Source organism: Cyprinodon variegatus, unplaced genomic scaffold (assembly GCF_000732505.1).
Source record: "Cyprinodon variegatus isolate N-32 unplaced genomic scaffold, C_variegatus-1.0 Scaffold60, whole genome shotgun sequence".
Taxonomy (NCBI): domain Eukaryota; kingdom Metazoa; phylum Chordata; class Actinopteri; order Cyprinodontiformes; family Cyprinodontidae; genus Cyprinodon; species Cyprinodon variegatus.
Genome location: NW_015150513.1, coordinates 357,560 through 378,713, shown reverse-complemented (window position 1 = coordinate 378,713; position 21,154 = coordinate 357,560). Strand labels below are relative to the sequence as shown.

At 37.9% G+C, this 21,154-nt stretch overlaps 1 protein-coding gene across 1 annotated transcript in view; it reads right to left on the bottom strand.

Moving 5' to 3' along the window:
• csmd2 (CUB and Sushi multiple domains 2) overlaps positions 1 to 18,623 on the bottom strand; it is a 336,283-nt gene extending 317,660 nt beyond the window's left edge. Inside the window, exon 1 of the mRNA XM_015371540.1 lies at positions 17,851 to 18,623. Within this exon, the coding sequence (XP_015227026.1) occupies positions 17,851 to 18,037 (187 nt within the window). The 5' untranslated portion in view covers positions 18,038 to 18,623. The remainder of the gene's footprint in view (positions 1 to 17,850) is intronic.
• Between the last annotated feature and the right edge of the window lie 2,531 nt (positions 18,624 to 21,154).

Here is a 21,154-nt window from a genome sequence, read left to right as displayed (position 1 = left end):
ACTTTTATATGGTGTACATTAGTATAAAAAGACCTAAATGAGTAAAGGCCAAGCCAGTTGCTACTCAATAGTTAAGGAAAGTTAGCTTTTTTTTTTTTTCAAAAAGTCTCATAATATATAAAAGACCTATGATTATAATATACACTGTGCCTCTGAAAACCAAAGTGGAACTAAAGAGGAGGACAGAGCTCTATAGAAGCCCTATTTATCTTTTCTATTTTTATAAACAGTCCACAGTATTTTAATAAGATTATCTTCAGTTTCACCCCATTAATCTTAGCCGAATTGCGCTGACATACTTTCCCCCACTTATATCATTCCACTAATCTTTTCCTGACAATTCAAATGTTTTCCACTTGACTTTTGAATACACTAAATAATGAGCCCAAAATCACTTTTAGATTTAATAAATGATTTTGCAGGTAGTATTTACACAGTATTTACAGCGTAGCTTACTTAGCACCTATGGTCTGCAGATGCAAAGAGGTTTGTGCTTATTTTAATATATAAAAAAAAACAACCTATAAACAAATCATGCCCAAAGTCTTTAAGTATGTTTAAATTCAAATTACTGTTCTAGTTTTAAATAAACTGTTTCGTGCTTGAATTAAAACATTTTAAACACAAGTGAAACTTATTAAATTTCTAAGATTAAAATGTGTTTTCCCATTTGGGTTCTATTAGGAGAAAAAAAAATCCTGTTTTCTATTTGAACTCCATAGTTGGACTTGTTTCTAGTCCACCCCAACGTGGACATGGGCAGCATGTGTCTAATCAAGTGACTCAATCGATCCAGTCAGAAGAATAAACAAAGAGAATGGCCGATGAGTCCATTAAAGAAGCGTCTAACACAGCTGTAAATGAAATTACATCAGTTAATCCTGTGGAGCGCGAAGAATCAAGAGTGCGTTGTCAGAGTTGAGTTTGAGGCAGACTGGTTTTGAGTGAAGGTGTGCAAGTTTAAGCTATGAACATTGTTCTCACTGCCTTTAAGTTCGGTGGTACCAAAATTACACTGTAGATGTTGGCAAAAGAACACAAGAAGCAAGGTTTGTTTGAAAACTTAGTCTGGACTACCCAAATTTAACACATCCAACCTACAGCACAACCACACTGTGAGTTCAAAGATGTGCAAAATAATCCATTATTTTTGTGCAAAAATGTTAAGAAAATACAGGTAGGTAACATTTTTCTTCAGTCCAATAGGTCATTGTTAAAGGTTTAAACTTGAATGGGTATAAGACTTTAATATTCAATTAAGAGTAATATAGTATTTGATAGATTCAATAAATAAATTATAAATAGATGATTTGCATTTCCTGCATCTGCCTGTATTTCTGATAGAGGAGCTGGAGCATTTATCGTGCATTTATCGTTCTTGAATTGAGAACAGAATATTGTGTCTATCTTATGGCGTAATATCTCACAAGTGCCACTATATGTCATGACTTGGGACAGATGGACCCAGTATTCAAGGTGAGACAGTCAGTAGGAACGTTCAAAATGGTTATTAAAGTAAAAACAGACAGAACAGAAGCGCGCTGCTGTGGATCTGTGGCTTGTGGCCACTGCAGGACCGGGCACCGGCCATTCACTAACATTCTGGTTTCATAGTTCAGTCCATCTCCCCAGAAAGGGGTGCAATCCAGCCGATGGGCTGAACAACCAGACGCGGCCTGCGTCGCCCAGAGCATTTGTGATGCTGCAGCCCAGGAGAAGTAGCAGGAAGCCGATACAGGTCAGTGGAAGTCAGAGCAGGCAGGAATAGTTCAGGGATCCAGCAGTTCTTCGCTTGATCAAATGTTTTCTACCCACAACAGGAACAGAAGGATCAAGACTTCCATGAATTCAAAGTGCGTTTAGGTAGGTTCAGAGTCCAGAGTCCAATGGGTGCAGAAGCGTGCCCACACAGACACGCAAAGATGAAGACAGGCAGGCTCAGTGGTTGAGGGAAGCAGAGACGAGACATTCCAGGATTTATGCAGGAAAAACTGTAGGTTAAACTGGTCTCCTCCTCAGAGCTAAGCTTACGGGAATTAAACCGACCCTCCCCACTTTCTCAGCCAAAACACTGAGGGCTCAGCGGAGAGGGATCAGGACAGGATTAGAAGACGAGAAAAATACCAAACTTCTCAACCCACTGGCCACCAGGAACCGGGACATGAAACAGGGAATAAACTAAAAACCAAGCAGACAAACGGAACAAATAATGATCTGGCCCCAATCGCTGGGGCTTAACCGAATATTAAGCAACAGATGCAGGTGGATGAGATGTGTTATAATTAGAAAACCGGGCAGAGTTAGGCAGTTGAGTGAAATGAACAATTTAAGCTGAGCCATCAGGACAGATCATGACACTATTTTTACTAAAAAATTTAGTGTAGTCTTTCACACTCTGGTTTTCACAATGTGGTTCTGAGATTCTTTTTTTTTCAGCCAGCGTTAATTCATTGGCATTACTTGTATACGCATATGTAGATAACTAGCCCAAATCATAGTGATACACATGAGTGGATTTAAAAATGTTCTCAGCGCAGACTTAGCAATGGATTGCAGTTTAGCTCAGCTAGATGAGAAATATCCTAATTAAACAACCTAGTCTTTGATTGTTTTGGCTCTAGCTGAGACTTTTTGATATCTTAGACCACATTTAGCCAGGGAAACTGTCAGAAGGAGTTGTTTACTGCACCAACTGAAAAATCTTTATAGTAACAAAGATTAGATTTATCAGCAATACACACCTGCTTGCATGTCACCATTATCAGCAGCTACTGCTGCAGGTTACGACTATATCTCAGGGTCACACAGGCACTAACATTACAATAATTATGAACTCATGAATATCTAGCAGCACCCACCAGACCTGCATGATGTCACATAAAGTTTCTGTCTGATGCAGTCAGTAGGAAAGATGGAGCACTGCCACAGCCCTTTTAAGAAACAGACGGATGTGGTGCTTTTACATCTCATCTCCACGCCTCAGTGCTTCCTGACTAGAAAGCTAACGTTAGGATGGAGAGCTGACACAGTAGGCCCAGCTGGGGGATACACTGGTTTGCATTTCACTTTAGTTAATCTCTCAGTTGAATTATGATTTAAACAGAGTTAGTAGGCCAGGCAGCTTAAATGAACCTATAATGGTTAACTTCCATGCAAAGTCGCCATGAGGCAAAAAAACCTTTGTCTGAAAATATATCCTAAAAACAAAATGGTAAATTATCTGTTGAATTGCGTTTTTAATTGCATTCAATGTAATGTGAAAAAACAGGAAAGCTTGAGATGGTATCCAAGTCTACTGAAGATTTAATGTAAATTCCGGTATAGCATTCTGAGCGGACACTCAATATAACGGACATGCAGCTAAACATGCGTGAAAGTGTAAACAGGGCAAACATGTATCTTTACTTTTCCTTGCTGACAAGGATGTCCATATTGTGACATCCATGGGCTTTTGCTTTTCTTTCAAGGATCTGCTGACGTCTATGGGAACACACAACTAAGCACATGCACGAGCATAAAAATATGTGCTGCAATTTAGCCGGAGGCCTGAAAATGTGGGGTTAGAAAACAAACCACAACCTAGATATACTTCTAAGAGAGAGGCTTAGAATGCAAAAAAAAAACACACACACACACACACAGAAGGAGGCATAAATACACATTTTGCATGAATGCATGCTCACACTCCTGCCTGTTATCAGGGACTGGTGAGAAGCGCACAATGGAGCATGTGTTCTCTCAGACAGAGGAAGCAAAGGGAGGAGTGGGGCAGTTTCCTTCCAGCTGGGTCATATTTAACCGGTGGTACTGCTCTGCCTGCCAAAGGAACCTGCAAGGCATGGACTCCCATCCACACAAAATCCTCAAACCTACACACTTAAGTTAACTCTTTTTTTTAACGAAAGCATATTAATAAATGGTCTCACAATGAATAACAGAGTCTCTCCACAACCTATAGTAAATCTATTGTGATGCATTGAGTCCTTTCACAGACAATGCTGCCGACCTTAAATTTATTAAACAGGCTTTAATGTTAATTTCTCTTACTGCACCACTTTAAGGAGAATTACAGTCACATTCTGGCCTCCAAAAACCACACCCTGTCCAATGTTTCGCCTCATCAGCTATTGCCGACTTGTTACATTACAACAGACATAGAAGGCATTTCTAGCTGAGTCAAAAATACTCTTCTGAATGCACCTCTGTTTGTGCGTCACTTCTTTTGAGGAGAAATTAGCCTCTGACAAATAAACCAATCAGACTGAAAGCTAGGTGAAACACGTGCCTTTGATCCTTACCTTTCTATGTCAAGCAAGCCCTGGATGATCTATAGATGAAGGGAAGATGAGTTGGAAGAAAATAGAAAAAAACAGCAAGTGATGGAAGCCTTAGTCGAATGGTGCCTGTTGTTCCCATGACAACATTATACAGGAGGATACAAAAGGCAAGCCCATTTCCTTAATTATTTATCCTTACTTAGGACTGCTTAATGTGCAAATTTCTTTTTACACACAACTCCCTGCCTGGCTGGAGTGTGCATGCACCCTTTTAATGCACTACTCAAAAACACATGCACATGCCTGAAATATATTTTTTCTTCTTCTTCATCCTTGATGCTTGTAAGCACAATTGTGTGTGACACTGATGTGTGAAACAGCGAAAGTCAATTATCACCTCATTTTCATTCTCCTCACATGCGAAAGCTGAGCTCCTGCAGTTACATTAGCTCCTGTTTTGAAAAAGGTTGCATGTATCTGCCCACATATTTGCACCTAGAATTATACCAAAATTCAGAAAAATCTTCACTTACTGCCCTAAATCCTAAGCGTCACACATTTAACGGATGCTTCGAATGTGTGAGAGAAACATGTTGATCAGCATTTGAGCAAACACGAGTACAAACATGTGCTCCTTTTTTTGAAGATGATTTTAAAGCTCTAAGAACCAGAGTTTAGGTAATGATTTTCCAAAAAGGGTTATTCCGTAAACTTAACAGAGACAGATGAGAGAGCTATTAATTGAGGGACTTCTTAAATTGGTATGCTTTAACATTTTAACTTGGATCCAATGTACTTACTTTTGAAGGGAGAAAAAAAAAAAGAGAATTAAATCATGTAACAACTTCAGCTTCAGTTGAATTTGAACATGTCCGGTAGCGTATAGCTTTATTAACCTGTTACATCCTAAATCATCCCATGCGAAACCGCTGAGTATTCTAAAGTTCCAACACAGTTTGAGTCAGTTCAGCTTTTTTTCTCATAAAATATTGGTCTGTACTTTGAATTCATGAATGAAACATGTAAAAATGTTTTATGTCGATGGCATAATCATCATATTTTTAGCACATAACTTAAGCTATGTCAATAAATCAATCAATCAAACTATTAGTTTTATTCATAACAAGGGTAACGCACCATGTTTATCATCAAAGAAAGGAGGTATAGACAAACAAAAAAACAATACAAATTCTAAAGCTATCGAACAAAACAAGTATACATGGTAAAACATAAAAATGCACAGTATATTAAACAAAGGTATCCTTTTTTGAAAGACAGGAGTGACAGTTATGGTAATCACTACAATGATAAGATAATAGAGTTAGACAGAAGGATTCCGAGATAAATAAATTCTGAAATGTTGCTGTTTTACTTGATTCTCCAAAAGAATCTATTCCACCTGATCGATAGGAGAATAATGCTTCTCAGTGTTGTTCAATGAAGGGCGTTCACTGAATATGTTCATATTTTAAGTGAACGGTGAACTGAACACAGCAGGTTAGAAGTAATAAACATAAACGAGAGAAACCTTCACTCTGAGAAGAACTAGCTACACACACAGGTTATGTTTGCGTTCATTTGATAACGACTCTTTTCATGGGAAAAAGTCAGTTTTTATTGCACTTATTAAGGCAAACAGCATGATAGCCCAGCATGTCCACTACTACACTGGAAAAAATCTAAATCTAGATCAGTCATTTTTTTCTTAAAATAAGTGCATTTGTTCTTTGAGGAGGTAAAAGAGACATTTTGCCAATGGAACAAGACAATTTACATTTAAAATAAGAAAACACAATTACATTGTCTTATTTCAAGTGCATTTTATCTAAACATATTATTTTAAGAGTAAAAATACTCATTCCATTGGCAAATCATCTCATTTACCTATTCAAATTAAAGGGATAGTTCGGTATTTTTGACNTTTTTTGAAAGACAGGAGTGACAGTTATGGTAATCACTACAATGATAAGATAATAGAGTTAGACAGAAGGATTCCGAGATAAATAAATTCTGAAAGTTTGCTGTTTTACTTGATTCTCAAAAAGAATCTATTCCACCTGATTGATAGGAGAATAATTATTCTCAGTGTTGTTCAATGAACGGTGTTCACTGAATATGTTCATATTTTTAGTGAACGGTGAACTGAACACAGCGAGAGAAACCTTCACTCTGAGAAGAATTAGCTACACACACACTAATTAAGGCATAGTCCAACATGTCTACTGCTAGTACTATTCTGCATGATTTAGACTCATCTACTGGTATTTCTGATGCCAGTTTTGCAGAGCAATTGGCAGAGTTTTATGAACTAAGAAAGGAAGACTTGACAGAACAAAAACAAACTAACATTTTTGTGCAAACTGTGCCCATCGGGACTTAAACAAGCCCATAGGTCAGCCACGTCCACTTAAAATTCGAAGCAACACATCAAGTTAAAGCATCCAAGCTATGTGGGGAAACATCTGCTACTAAATGAGGAACATAAGAAATCATTTTGAATCCAGATCTTTTCAGCAGAACCTGAATGTACCTGTAGGTTTCTGAAGTTATGTGTGATTTACCTGAATAAAGGCTTTACTGCACATACAGTATACCTTGACTGGAGCAAATATTTTCCATTTCTTTCTATATATTATAATCACACATTTAAATTGTGAAATATGAGGTTCTATTGAAACTCTGCTCCACATATCAATGTTACCCACATATGATATTATATCACAAAGATGGGGGTAACACTCAGTTGGTCATTTTTCCTTTCATCACATTAACCCACTGTGTCAGCAAAATGTATAAACCTAAATTTATTTAAAGCCTTAACATGTTTAAAAATATTTTTTAGATAACCCCCCCCCCCACACACACACACAAAATTATTATCAAGAACACACGACTGTAATGCATAAGTCAATATTGTTAGTCTTTACAAGTAAAAACAGCTGATCCTTATGGTTAATGCTTTTTAGCATTTTATAAGAGCTTTCTGAATTGTTAAATAAATTTTAGATTATCCAAGTTACGAAACACAAATGCTTGTGAGCAATTTCTGTTGGTATAAAATCTAAGCTTTAACAGATCTTAAAATAATCCTTCCTGGTGTGGGAGAATGGGTCACTCCCACACATTCTCACAGCTTTCCTCCACTACATGACTCTACACTGTTCCAAGAAAAAGACCAATGACAGATTGCCTATATGCCAAATGATGAGAAAGGCAGAATGGGAAACGAAAAAGACAAGGACAAGATACTGTCTTCCTGATATCTAATCTTCAATCTCTTGGATCACTAGCATCTGATAAGAACAGTGTAATTCAAGAAGCTAAAGAAACTCATGTCTTAGATTTCTGTCTGTACAAGACAGACGGGGCATCTCTGTCGACCTTTTACTCTGTGGGGATTTACAGTAGCTGGTCCAACTGCCTATTTATATAGTGTTTCACACCCAGCTGTAGACAAAAAAAGGTTTAAAAAAAAAAAAAAAAACATTTTAAAAGACTTGTAATAGAACCATCTTGCACTAAAAAGAACAGTATGAAGAAGATCACAGGAAGCTGAAGAAGTCCTGCAATGTTGTTTTTTTGAGGCTACAGACTGGAATGCCCTGTGTCAGGCACATGGACATGGCAACAGTACAATGACTGACTGTGTGTCTGACTACATACATTTTTGTGTAGAGAAAACCTTCTCTACAAGAACAGTGGATTTCTTCCCAAAAAACAATTAATCTGAAAGAATTCCTTAATAACTGCGACCTGTCCAGGGTGTACCCCGCCTCTCGCCCGTAGACAGCTGGGGATAGGCACCAGCACCCCTCGCGACCCCAATTGGGACAAGCGTGTCAGATAATAGATTGATGGATGGATGAATTCCTTAACAAGAAGAAATGAGTCTTCATAGAGGGACACAGGGAATCATTGAGGAGTATATGGAAATAGCTTAAGGTCAAGATAAGAGAAAGCAATGAGGCATACAGAAATAAGCTGAAAAGCAATCTCCAGCAGAACAAAATCAGAAATGTGTGGTCAGCGATTAAGAAGATTAGAGGTTTCAAGCAGAAATAGGATCAGACAGATGGAAGGCTGTACAGAGCTAATGAACTAAATACATTTTTAAATAGGTTCATTTCAGGAAAAAGCTTAGCATCCTTCTCTCATGTCCACAGTCACATGGACATTTGGTCTTCCTTTGACCAAAACTTCCCTCTCACATCTGAAATGTTCTATCTTCCAACTCTGCCATGGAACCTACCACTTCAATGTGTTTGTTCAAAACCACATTTGAACATGATGCTGCTCCCAACGCCTTTCACCTGTCTGTCTCTACAGTAGATGTCACGCAAAGCAGCAACTGGAGAGAGTGATGAGAATAAGTCAAAAGGTCCAGATGCTGTCAGCCTCAGAGTCCTGAAGGCCTGTGCAAAGCAGCTTTCTGAGTCTAAACCCTGTCTTTCACCTTAACCTGACCCATTGAAACAGTTCTAGTGTTGTTCTCTTGCCTTGTTACAGTGCCAAACAAACTCAGCCAACAGTCTTCAGTGACTAAAGACCAGTTGCCCTGACATCCCACATCATAAGGTCATAAAAAGACTTCTGTTGATTTATCAAAGAAGCAAGCAAGAAACTATCAGGACCTTCTTCAGTTTTTTGCTTATACCACAAGAGTTGGAAGTAAAGGTCCCATCATATACATGTTTCAACAAACCACTATCATTTAGACAAGGGTGTGAGCACTGGTGTGAGCACTCTCCAGTGCATTTTACACGAAGGACCCTGCCTTTTTTTTGTCAGAACTTTTGGAAGACACAGGTAGAACAATAAAATTTGCCTGGATTGTTGAAAATATTATGCATAATATTGGTTTAAATGTCATGAAACTGCACTAAGATATATTATTAAATAGAATATTGCATTTTTCACTTCAAATACCAGGAAGTCCAGCCCTGGAAGAAAATGTGACATGACTTTTTTTTTTCTTCATACTGAAAGCTATGGCAAAACTAATAAAGGAAAGATTGTCTATAATCCCTGAAGGAAAATATAGTGCATATTTCTCACTATAAATTACATTAAAATGCATACAAATGCATTTTTTTTAAGTATGCTGTTTTTTTGTACATGGGGAACAATGTTGCAAATTGCAACGTCCATTGCGGCGTATTTAGCAACCATTTTGAGAACTGTGAAAAATACTCAAAGTTTTTTAAAGAGATAGAGAGATCCTTGGAAAAATGAAAACAATCTTATTAATTTCTATAAGGAAGTTTAAGAAAATTTCATAGAACTCACACTAAAAATTCCATCAGAGAACATAGAAATGCAGACACTTACTTTAATATGTTTCATTTTCCACATAAAGTATGGGTATGGTCTCTTTCTTTTTTTTTTTTTACTGCAGGACGAATCATGATTGGCACATGACCTGATACCAAGCCAATGTTACAGAGAAGGAGAAACAAAACCTGAGATTGATATGTATTTTTAAGCCAAATTATGAATATTAAACAATTTTTCCTTTTGGGCACACCAGGGTATTTCATCTTTTCTATTGAGAGCGGATTGTCACAGAAAAACTGTATTTATGATAAGATAAAGGCACCCTATTAGAGTATATTTACTAAATGTATTTATTTTGGAGGCACACGATTGCACTTCCTTTTCTTTTATTTAGTGGTATTAGAGTAGGGGTATGTATATACACTGCTCAAAAAGATAAAGGCAACATGTAAACAACACAATATAACTTAAATCAAACTTATGTGAAATCAAACTGCCTTCATAGGAACTGATTTACAATTAATTCCATATACTGTTGTGCAAATGGAATAGACAACAGGTGGAAATTAATTGGAATTAGCAAGACACACTCAATAAAAGAATGGTTCTGCAAGTGGGGACCACTGACAACTTCTCCTGAGTCGCTGAACTCTTACCAGCACAGCTCGAAAGATAAAACTGCCGCCTCATTTAAATACAAGAACATAAAAAAGGAGCTTAGAAAAAAAGAGTTATTTAATAAGTAAAGTAGCTTAACAAAATGACTGTCACAAAATACTCCATTATAAATAAATACATTTCATAGTAAATAAAAATCATTAAATAAATGAAAAATCTTGAAATATATAAAAAAAATAAGTAATATAAAATTATTACAAATATTATATGATAAAATTGTATTTCCTGGGGATATTTTTTTATTTTTATGGTATATTTATTGATAATTTATCAATAGCTGTACGGTATATATTTAACTTTGAATGAAGCAGCTCTCCATACGAAAAGGTGCAGAGTAGAATGCAACTCTTGAAGTGCTTGCAGCAAAATGCTGCTTATCTTCTTTAAGTCTGTTGTGGAGAGTTTGATCTCTTCCTTCATCATCCACTGGGCTGACAGTATCAGAGCAAATGACTTAAAGGAGCTCAACAAGCTAATGAAGAAGGCCAGTTCTGTTCTAGAAACTCTTCTAAATATCAGCAGATTGTTTCACGAACAATTGTTCATAAGATGAAGAACATTATGATAAACCATGAGAGTGAGCTTCCTCTTCAAAAGACTTTTTAACACCAACAGAGTGTCTTCAGTCAAAGACTTTTCCAGATCAAGTGAAAGACAAAGCACTTCTTTAGACCATTCCTGCCTACAGCTATCCACATCTATAACAACTCATTAAAAAGGCCAATAATTTGTTTCAACATTTGATTTCTATTTGGGATAATCAAAGTATTTTTGAATTGAGTTGAATAAAACAAGTTACCTCTTAAAGACATTTAAAGAGATTTAGTTCTACATTTACATTATGTTTCTTCAATACAAGATTCATTTATGAACACATCTTTGAAGGGCGGCAGCAACAAATGTGTTTGCACGTGCTGCAAATTCTGCATGCCAAGTTGCACTTTTATGTTTCTCAGTGACAATTAATCTTTTCAACCTTTACCAACACACCTTGAAGCACAATTCTGAGCAAAAAAAACTTTCATTCAGCAGCCGACATATTGCTTGCAACTGAGCTGCTAATGGAAGGTGTTTAACAGAAAGGCTCAGAAGTGAGCGGCAGCCTGTGATTGTGAAGCTGAAGCAGTGCCAGATCAGTGCTGCAAGGCTTCTTCTGCATTCCCTGGAAAAAAATTATGCTGCCAAAATACAAATTTATTCATTTAATCTTAAGCTCAGGGGCATATTGAGTATTACCTCCTATCCCTAACTGCAATAAAGAATTTCCCAGATTGTGTTGGATACGAAAAAAATACCTTTATAGCACAAACATAGACATAAAATATTGTTGTTCATGTGTATGAAGTAAAGTTCCCAAAGGAGGAAAATAAAATAAAAACCACCATTAAATTGTAAGGAATACGACAAAACTGTTTCTTTAGTGTAAAGCGTTAGACCTTATTTTATTTTGCTAGTATGTCTAACAGGGCTAGTTGAAGCTACACACTGCTGTTGGGTTGTATTTTGATGTTCATGCTAAGTCGATGACTGTATGTGTATGAAATGATGTGTATGGGGGTAAGGGCTGGAGGGGTAGTGCTGTGATCACGATGACAAAGTGCAGCGACAGAGCTCTGACCATCTGGAGACAGATGATGGCATGAATCACCAGAGAGAAATGATGAAGGAGGAGCGGGAACCTGGCCGAACAGCTAAAGATGGAAGGAGGAAGGTTCAAAATGAAGACAGAGGAGCATGATAACACATCAGCATGTGCAGGTAAACTAAGCCCTGCACGAAGAAAGAACATTTGCAACTCTAAAGCTTTCTGTGTTCTCTTACATGTTCCTCTTTTCTCTGAGCATAGCTCACAACCTCCTTGTTGGCAACAGTTTAATCTAATAATTTCTAAATAAATGGAAGTAGCAGCAGACAAAGTCATCCAAACACATACATAAATATATGTATATTTACACACAACTAACTTATAAGTTGTTAGTTGTTAAAAAAAAAAAAAGATGGCTGGTTCCCTCATGAGAAAATAAGCTCTCCAAATAGATGATTTACCCAGGGAGGGGCTAAAAGAATTACCCAGCTCTAAAAGGGCTCCTCAACATAAAGGCTAAATTAGCTGCTGGAAGATTATCACCCATTTCAAACAATAACCTTCTTTCTTTCCCTCTTTTCCCTCATACTCATATTTCCAGCTCTATTTGTAGTGTTATTCTGCATCAGTACCATATCTCTACGATCAATATCTTTATCTGTGCAGCACCTCAGTTCTTTCTCTTGTGCTAAACCACTGAAACGATAACAAGGTGGTAGTGTAATACCCATCTAGTTAGCACTGGATATACTGAGCTTTCAGTAAGCATGTCATTTGTTTCTCAGGTCCCTGTTGCTCATCGTTTTCTGTAGAAACCAAATTGGAAAAAGAAGATGATGTGTAATATTGGGTTTTAGATGAAAAGATAAGAGATGAGAGAGAAGAAAAAAGTAATGTACTTTATTCAAGCAAATGCTTCGTGCCCCACCTGTTTCATCTACTGTAGAGATTTTGACAGTGGCAGGTGGTGCACATGGTACCCAGCCTTTGGTGGGCACCCCTCCATTTAATCTACTTCTTATCCCCAATTTTTAATGATGAGTGTCAAGGGGATAACCTAAATAGCCTAGAGGAAGGTGAGTGTGAATACTTGGGCTGAAGGAATTAATCGGATTAATCGTGATTAAACGATTTTTTAAATAATCTTTCACTAATTTAGTTATCGCTTAATCATTAAGCGAGTATAGAGACTGTGAAACATGTCTTTAGCTGATATACTAACCGACTTAGGGCAGTAATTTTACAAAAATTGTAAAAAAAAGTTATGTAAAAATGTAGCATTTTTAGGATAAAAAAATGTTTTAGTCTGTCAACAAGCTCTGTCCAAAACTTCTTAAGTGGAAAAGTTTTTCTTTCGCCTTGTTTAATTTCATTAAAAAAAATCTTCTTTAAAGAATCTTTGGCTATCCGATTATTAATCAATTAATTAAGAAAATAATTGACAGATTAAATAATTTGTAAAATAGTCGTTAGTTGCGGCCTTAGTGAATACGGAGATTAATTACGCAAGAAGCCCAGTTAAGACAACCACAAGCCTCTATAACCACAGCTACGCCATACTTACATCAGTAGCCGCTCAGATTCAATATGCACCAATAGTTTTGCAGTAATTGTGGACTACTGCTACATTGTTCGATAAACAATGTAGGATGTCTTCCAAAGCACTGAAAGGCTTATGATTGGGTAGACTTTATGAAGCTGTTCTGCATAGGCCCTAAGGATTCTGAGGCTGACACCATCTGGATGTACAGCCTTGCCTTTTCAGGTCATCTTAAAAGCCTAACAAGTAAGCACTGACATTGTCTTATTTGGTTTAAGACAGAGATATAGAACCAGAAAGACACATGTGAAATGTAAGAAATAAAAGATTTGAAATTTGACAACAAAGTTGTGCTTGAAGGGAGGTTGAGAGATGTGTCTGACTGGAGTTGGGAGAGGATACTGAGCTTGTTCCAAAATGGAACCTATTGAAGAATGTGATCAGTTGAGTGGCCTTATCCAGAATTCAGTCTATGTGATCAAAATTAGCTTGAAGCATGTTATATTCTTAATGGTTGACACAGTTCTCTTATATTGTTCTGCTGGAGATTGCTTTCAACATTCTTCCTGTATGCCTATTGTTATCTCAACTTTTAAGTTAAAAGTGCTTCTATGTACTCCCAAATTATTTCCTTTCTTTCCCCTGCAGGCTTTCCGTCCCTTTAGCTGTTCCTTCTTCCAGAATGTTTAATGGAGAATTATTTTACTCCTCTGAAGGGGATAGTGTTGTCCACATACATGTTTTTACAGTAATTCACACACTTATTTATAGTATAAATATCTCCATGAGCCTGGTGGAGTATGTCCCAGCGTGTAGCCTCAAAACAACCTTGCAGAGATAGCAAGAGAAAAAGCAGAAAAGGAACCTGGTCTGATTTGCCAGGAGGAAATCTTGCTTTGATGATGTTTTTTTGGTCTGTTGGAGCAGCCGAAATACTATTAAGAGCAATGGTCTCGCTTCATTTGGAGTCTGACTAAGCCATTTTCAAAAAAGGGGGGGAAATAATTCCTGTCTGAGTTCAAACCATTTGAGCTATTTTGTCGCCTTTGGCTGAAATGGGGTTGATCAGTGTATACATTTAAAAAAAATTCTTAACAGGTATAGAGGTCAGAATGAGCGGAGAAGGTGTTGAAATACTGGTGTCAATGTCCACAGTGAAACCGGCTCTGTTATTACCTGAGGGAGTCTTGACCCATGGCTAATTCAGCCATGCTTTTCCAAAAAATCTTGATAAGAAAAAAACAAGAAATGAGATCAACAAAATGGTTTTGGGTGTGAAAACACATCATATGCATGTGGTCAACTTTAACCAAATTATTATTTTTTTATTATTATTATTTTAAATGAACTCAATTTCAACCATTTCAGCTAAAAGAAGTGTCCAATGTGACCAGAATTATACCAGAAGCTTTTCTTTTCCTGAGGGACATATAACCAAGCATTAAGTCTCATGTTTTTTTTTCTCATTCTGAATGGATTAGTGGAAATGCATCCATAGATCCATTCCTTATACCTTGTTGATTGTTCAGGATTACAGGTGGTAATGGCTTTTCTTAAGCTCCAATTAAAGGAGACACATGCTCATGGAGTGGTTGCCGGTTATGTCCAGCACAATACAGGCACATATAACACACAAAAATAAATAAATAAAACATTCTCCACACACACAGAGAACAGGTATCAATTTAAAGACCAATTAACCAAGGCTTCAGGCTATATAAGGAAACCACACCTGGGGAAAAAACAGTGCATACACGGGGAGAATCCCACACCTTTGTGCAGCCATTAAATATTTACAATGAATCCAAAACTTTCCACCCTACAGTTGTTTTGAAAATCCCATAAAGTTGTCAAGCCCTAAAGACATTAAAGATTGGGACCAAAATTGGGACCAACAATTAGCACGCAGCTATGGTTTCAACAAAAAAAATTAGGCACCATTTTTGGCAGCATGAAACTCCCTCAAGAGAAAACTTTAGTTTAGAAAAAAATGAAAATGAACTGTGCTTCCTTTCAAATGATTGTTAGAGAATATGGATGAGAAGTAAAACATTAAACAAAATCCATATGAACCAGTCTATTGAAATCATACTGGGGCAAATAAAAGTATAGGCTGGACACCAACACCTAATTAAGTCCAAAATAACATGTTGAAATTTATAGAAAATAATAGGAAGGCATGGTGACTAGAGGGTTACAAAAATTCCAAAAAAAAAAAAAAAAAAGGAAAAACGTGGAGATTGTTTAACAGGTTCTATTTGTTTAGGATTATAAACCCTTTCCAGATAAAGCGTGCGATAAAGGGCCTTTATTCAGATCCATAGATAATGTTCCTGCTGCTGCGGAGTTAGTTTTTTTCTTGCGGAACTGTCCATGGTTCTGATCTGAACCTTAAATTCTAAACTGAGGAGCTCTGCGGCGCACGTCGCTCTCCGGTTTATTAAAAATCCCATCCACATTTGAACAGTCCTAAAACCTACTGCTGTTTTCTGCACAACTAACAAGCAGACATTGATAACTTCATGTGTGGGAGATTTGATTGTTTTAACCGGATTACGATTGAATGTGTGAATTAGCTACATAAAATACATACAAGCAGGCGGACAGGTACAACATTAGTTAACTGGAAAGCAGGATTTAACAATGTTAAGCATCAAGACCCAACACAACATAACTAAAGTTACATAATAATGACGAAGCAATTTTATGGCAGAAACGTGACGTACATGATCTGACGTAATCCCACGAGCAAACGACTGCTAAAGAAAAGAAAAAAAGTTGGTGGTAAAAAAAAATTAAATGTACGTTATGTGAATCCGAGTTATCCCCCTCTTCTACTCGTCTCCACCACTGCTCTACATTTATATTTCAAATATTTCCCCTTTTAAATTTAAATGAATGGAAGCTGATTGGTACTTATTAAACGGACGTGTTGGGGGGTGGGGGGGGAGTCTAGAAAGCTAGTCAAACTCAATCAGACTTGGCTTATTAATTATCTTAGTGGTTTCTGATATCATAGGATGAAAGCAATCAAAGGAAGACTCGTTACGATCAAAATGACTAAACAATGGCTCATTTAGGCACGCTCATACAGGCACTCACTGGATTCACCAATTGTACTTTACTTTAATAAAAGTGGCCTGGAAATTCCATGAACCACAGGTCCCATCTATCTCCTCTCCGCATAGTGCGAGGCTCTGGTGCCGCTCAATGGGAAGAAGGGGCAACTGCTGGTGGCTACAACAGCATCATCAGGACCGGTAAACGTGGATCATGAAAGCCGGTTTACTGCCTCCGCTCAAGGCACACGTTGTTACAAGCCTCTTTTTCTCTTAAAAAAACGTGTGTAATAAGCTGGAGTCCCTTTACTGGCAGCCAACCTGAAGGGTGTGGGTGTAATAAAAGCTCCCTGGGTGCAAATAAAACAATATACGTGGAATGGGATTCACTCAAGTCGAGGGAGATTTCAACAGAAGTGAGCTTTAAGTGAGCCTCAAGAGCACAGCTCTCAAAAAGTGAGAGTTGAGCATAGGCAGAATCTAAATAATTTAATCTAAATTACACCTTTCTGATACCTGACTATTTCTGTTTCTAAACTCTTTTGTGGGTTATGAGCTGTCTAAGCAAGAGGTAGAAGAAAAATCATACTCATGAGTCAATGTCAAATTTCACATTGTGGCCAGCAGTATGATTGAGCTGATGGTTTTCTCTGCCAGACATCCCTCTTGTGTCTCCCTCCAAAAAGGTTTCTAATGTCCAGAAGACATTTTGTTTTTTCTCTTTTTATTATATTTTATGCATATGCGCATCACCTTTTTTGAGAACAATGGGGTCAGCAGATATATAGCCTGATGAACAGGAATGGCAATCTGTTGAATGTTAAAACTCATCCTGTAAAATGTCTGATAAGTGCGCGCACACACGCCCAAAGAGGGACCCAACTTAAGCATAGGTTAAAATAAACTCTTGCAACCCTTGCAGGAAAGTTTAGAAAGAAAAACACAAGAGGAAGATTTTTTCTATCTCTCTGCATTTCTCTCTCAAACACACACAAGCTCCCAAACATCAAACAGCATAATAATAAGGCTCCTTCCACCTCAAAAACAAATCATCATGACGGAGAAAAAAATGAATTTTGTCTTGCCACTATCTTTTACCACAGGGAGAGAAAGAAAAAATGACCATATAACCCAAAAATGAGAATTTAGTATTGTGATGGAAGCGGATTTAGATGAGTCAGTGATGATCAGCTGCCATCAGAATAGCCAGTGAGCTTTTTCACAACTTTATATGGTTGAACAGCGACATCATACCGTTACTGAACCCCTAAATTTAGTTTTAGGATGCTTCTATGCGCGCGGGGTGCTGATGCTGATTTGTATTCAGTCAGGGACAGATGATGTGGAGGAAAGAGTGGGCGGTGGAGTGTGGGGGTAAAGCCTGCTGCATTTCTTACACGTCTTCAGCTGTAAAGATAGGAGGAGGGGGGGACTCACCCTCAACAGTGGTGACCAGCATCAAGAGCCCCATGTAGAGGAGCAGCACCCGATTCCAATAAAAGCGCGCCGGAGCTCCTGCTTTCATTAGAGCTGAAATAGGATTGCCATCACCCCCCTTTCGGCATTCGGGTTCCACTCTCCTTACAAGTCCCGGTGCTCCGTCCCGATTTGAAGTGGTGGTCATGGCAGGGGCTGTTTTTCCTTTTTTTTTCCTTTTTTCTGGTAGGCACGATGAGTACTCAGATGCTCAGAAAAGGGAGATTCACTAGGTGTCGGAACTGAGAAAAATCCCAATGCATGGAGGAGGCTCGGATCTCACAGCTGGACTGAACCATGTCATGCGGGGGACCAAAGGGGTTCAGAGTCTCTCTCTGATTAGATAGAATATGCACCTAAAAGGCAAACCGTAGGAGAGTGAAGCCAATTGGCCCAATGCTTTACCCAAGACCCCCAAAATATGAATAAAGAAAATAAAAAAAATCTCTCCTCCGCTCCAAAAATGTGACTGTACAAAATCCAACTGATGTAGCCTATCTCAGTTTTTTTTTCCCTCCTTTATTTGGTCGATTATACTTCCAGTAAATCCACGTTTCAGCCTGTCATTAGACTGAGATTCATAGAGCGCCTGTCAAGGTATGATCCATGGATCCAAGGAAAGATCTCCTTCGATCGTATGGAGAAGTTTCTTTTGACTCCAGTCACGAAGCGGGTACAGTCAGTGATCGGAGGATGTGGTGGCTCTGTCTGTGATAATCCCAGCATCTATCGCAGCGAGTAGCCACGAAGCGTCGTCTCGGGTCTGCGCGACGCCAAGATTCAGACTGCAGACCTGCTCCTCACTCTGCGCGCCTCTCTCTCCTCAGCGTCTGCCCACCCGCCTCTTTCTCTCCCCCTCTCCATCCAACTCCTCGCTGTTCTCTCTTCTAGATCGCCCACAGTTCAGAAAATATTTGGAATATATTGAAGATCCCCTACTCTAATAGCTGTATGACAGATATTATTATTATAATAATAATTATTATTATTATTATTATTAGTTAAAGCATTCAGTTCTTCCTGGTCTGATTAAGGCTTGTCTTGGGAGTAATTGTGTCCATCCATTAAAACCAATGAGTGGACCGCCGGGCAGTTTCACCTAGTATGTCCAATTCTGCTTATTACACGTGAAATTGATGCTTAACTAGCCGGAACTCCAACTCACTCTCAGTAAATTTAGATTTTGCATCAAACAGTATTCCTGGGTATACGTGATATGTGCTGGAATACCCCCACCCAGCATTTATTAATAACTTTTGTTTTTTTTTTCTCTCAAAGGAAAGCTTCCCAACTGTACCTTGTCCAGGTATGAAGAAGCTTACAGTTAGGACACTTTCAGAATGCAATTGATTAAAAAAAAGTTTTTTCACACAGGATCCTCCTGCTTAAATCCAATATTTCAAAGTAATGCGTCAAGAACTAAATATCGTTTCCATGGCAGCGAGAAGACGCCTAACGTCCGCCTTTCCTCATTCAAATAACGCGCGTTAAGAACGGGAAAAAAGAAAAGAAAATACCAACATACACTTTTACAGGAGTCCGTTTCAAATAAAACAACAAGAAAAGCAATGATGGAAGATCCTTGGAAGCGATTTATTGCCAAAACACGCTCCAGCGCACTTGCTCCATTTCCGCGCTACACATGGATTCATCCAAGCGCACCCAGAGATGACTTTGATCGGGTCTGTGAAATGATTTGGAGTCGATCCACTCATCCGACGGGCAAAGTTGAAAGTTCTTTTGAAGGCCCACAACATACGGGGAACATCCCATCATCACACCCCTCAAGGTATTTTACATCATGTTACCACAGCCCCCTTTTTTTGTTTTGTTTTGTTTTTTTAGAGGGTATTGCAAACCAAACACACATACATAGAGTGTGTAATTGGTTAATGATAGAAAAGCAAACTAGAAAGAGTGTCAAGCATTTGTATCCAGCTCCATAAGACAATAACTGAACTTGAGCTTCACATCTGCCGCCTTTTAAGCCATTAGCTTTTAACATGGCATGCAGTTTTTAGCATTCTTTTGTGCAAAGTAGCTAAAATTCAGCTGGAGTGAAGAGCATTTAATCTGGAGCAATTCACATGATCCTGTCTGAACCATATCATTTTCGTTCTGGGAATGTTTTTAAGGATACTTAAATGCTGAGGAGGGGGGGTAAACTTCAGTCCAAGTATCATGTCCTTTGCTGTCATATCTTTTCTCTCTGTATTCTATCTCCATCTGCACCCCAACTCTCACCAGTAAAGTGGTGAGAGTTGGTGAGATGCTCCAACCAGTGCTTTTCAAATGGGAGGATTGTGTGTTCATTATGATGTGCAGAGATAATTTATCTACATAATGTTTTGCATGTTTTCCAAAAAGCTAAGTTTTAGTCTCTCTGACTAAAGCACCGTCTTCTAAACGTTTGCATACATGCATTGAGCTTATATTTCTCTTTAGGGCTCAATAAATCTTCTAAAACGATGCCCTGGGAGCAGCATTAGTTTGTTCTTATAGGGTGTTATCATTTCATTTGCTCCTGAGGAAAGTTGTGGTGCTCCTCAATAGTTCTCACTAACCCTAATTATGTAAATTAATTCTTATACATCTCCCTAGAATATGCGACCTGAGCATAATGTCAAAGTAAATTATTCTGGATTTTATATGCCTTCCTTGGGATTTCAACTGTTTATGCGAATTATACGATAATATGGATGCATCCTTCCAGACTAGAATGCATAACCACTATATAATGCACATTACAATCCTTTTTAACACATCTTTAATTTGTTAAAATTGAATGGAGATTTAAAAAAAAGGCATTAAATATGTCAAAATACCTAAACATTATCTGTTAGAGGATGCATCTCCAAGTAATGGTCAGTTTCATATTGTTTTGCATTGAATCAAATCCAACGAGGTTATAAATAATATATTGCAGGGAATTGTTTCTATTTGATGGTCATTTTGTTTCAAGGTACTTTCAAATTAGCTTGCCTTAAAAGTTAATGTACAATGTGCTTTTGACTTTTTCTGATTTCCAAATATGGTGTATTATTATCAGGGGCGGAGCTAGATGGGGGGCCAGGGGTGGCTATGGCTACCCTTAGCCAATCATCGGCCACCCCTACCATTTTTCCCCTCTAATATAGACAGTGGCAGCAGTAATACACTCAAGTGGAATATTCCAAACATTTAAATTTTTTATATTATCAATTACTTGACAACAAAAACACAGTGGTTAATGATGCACATCAATATACTAACATTAAAGATGATA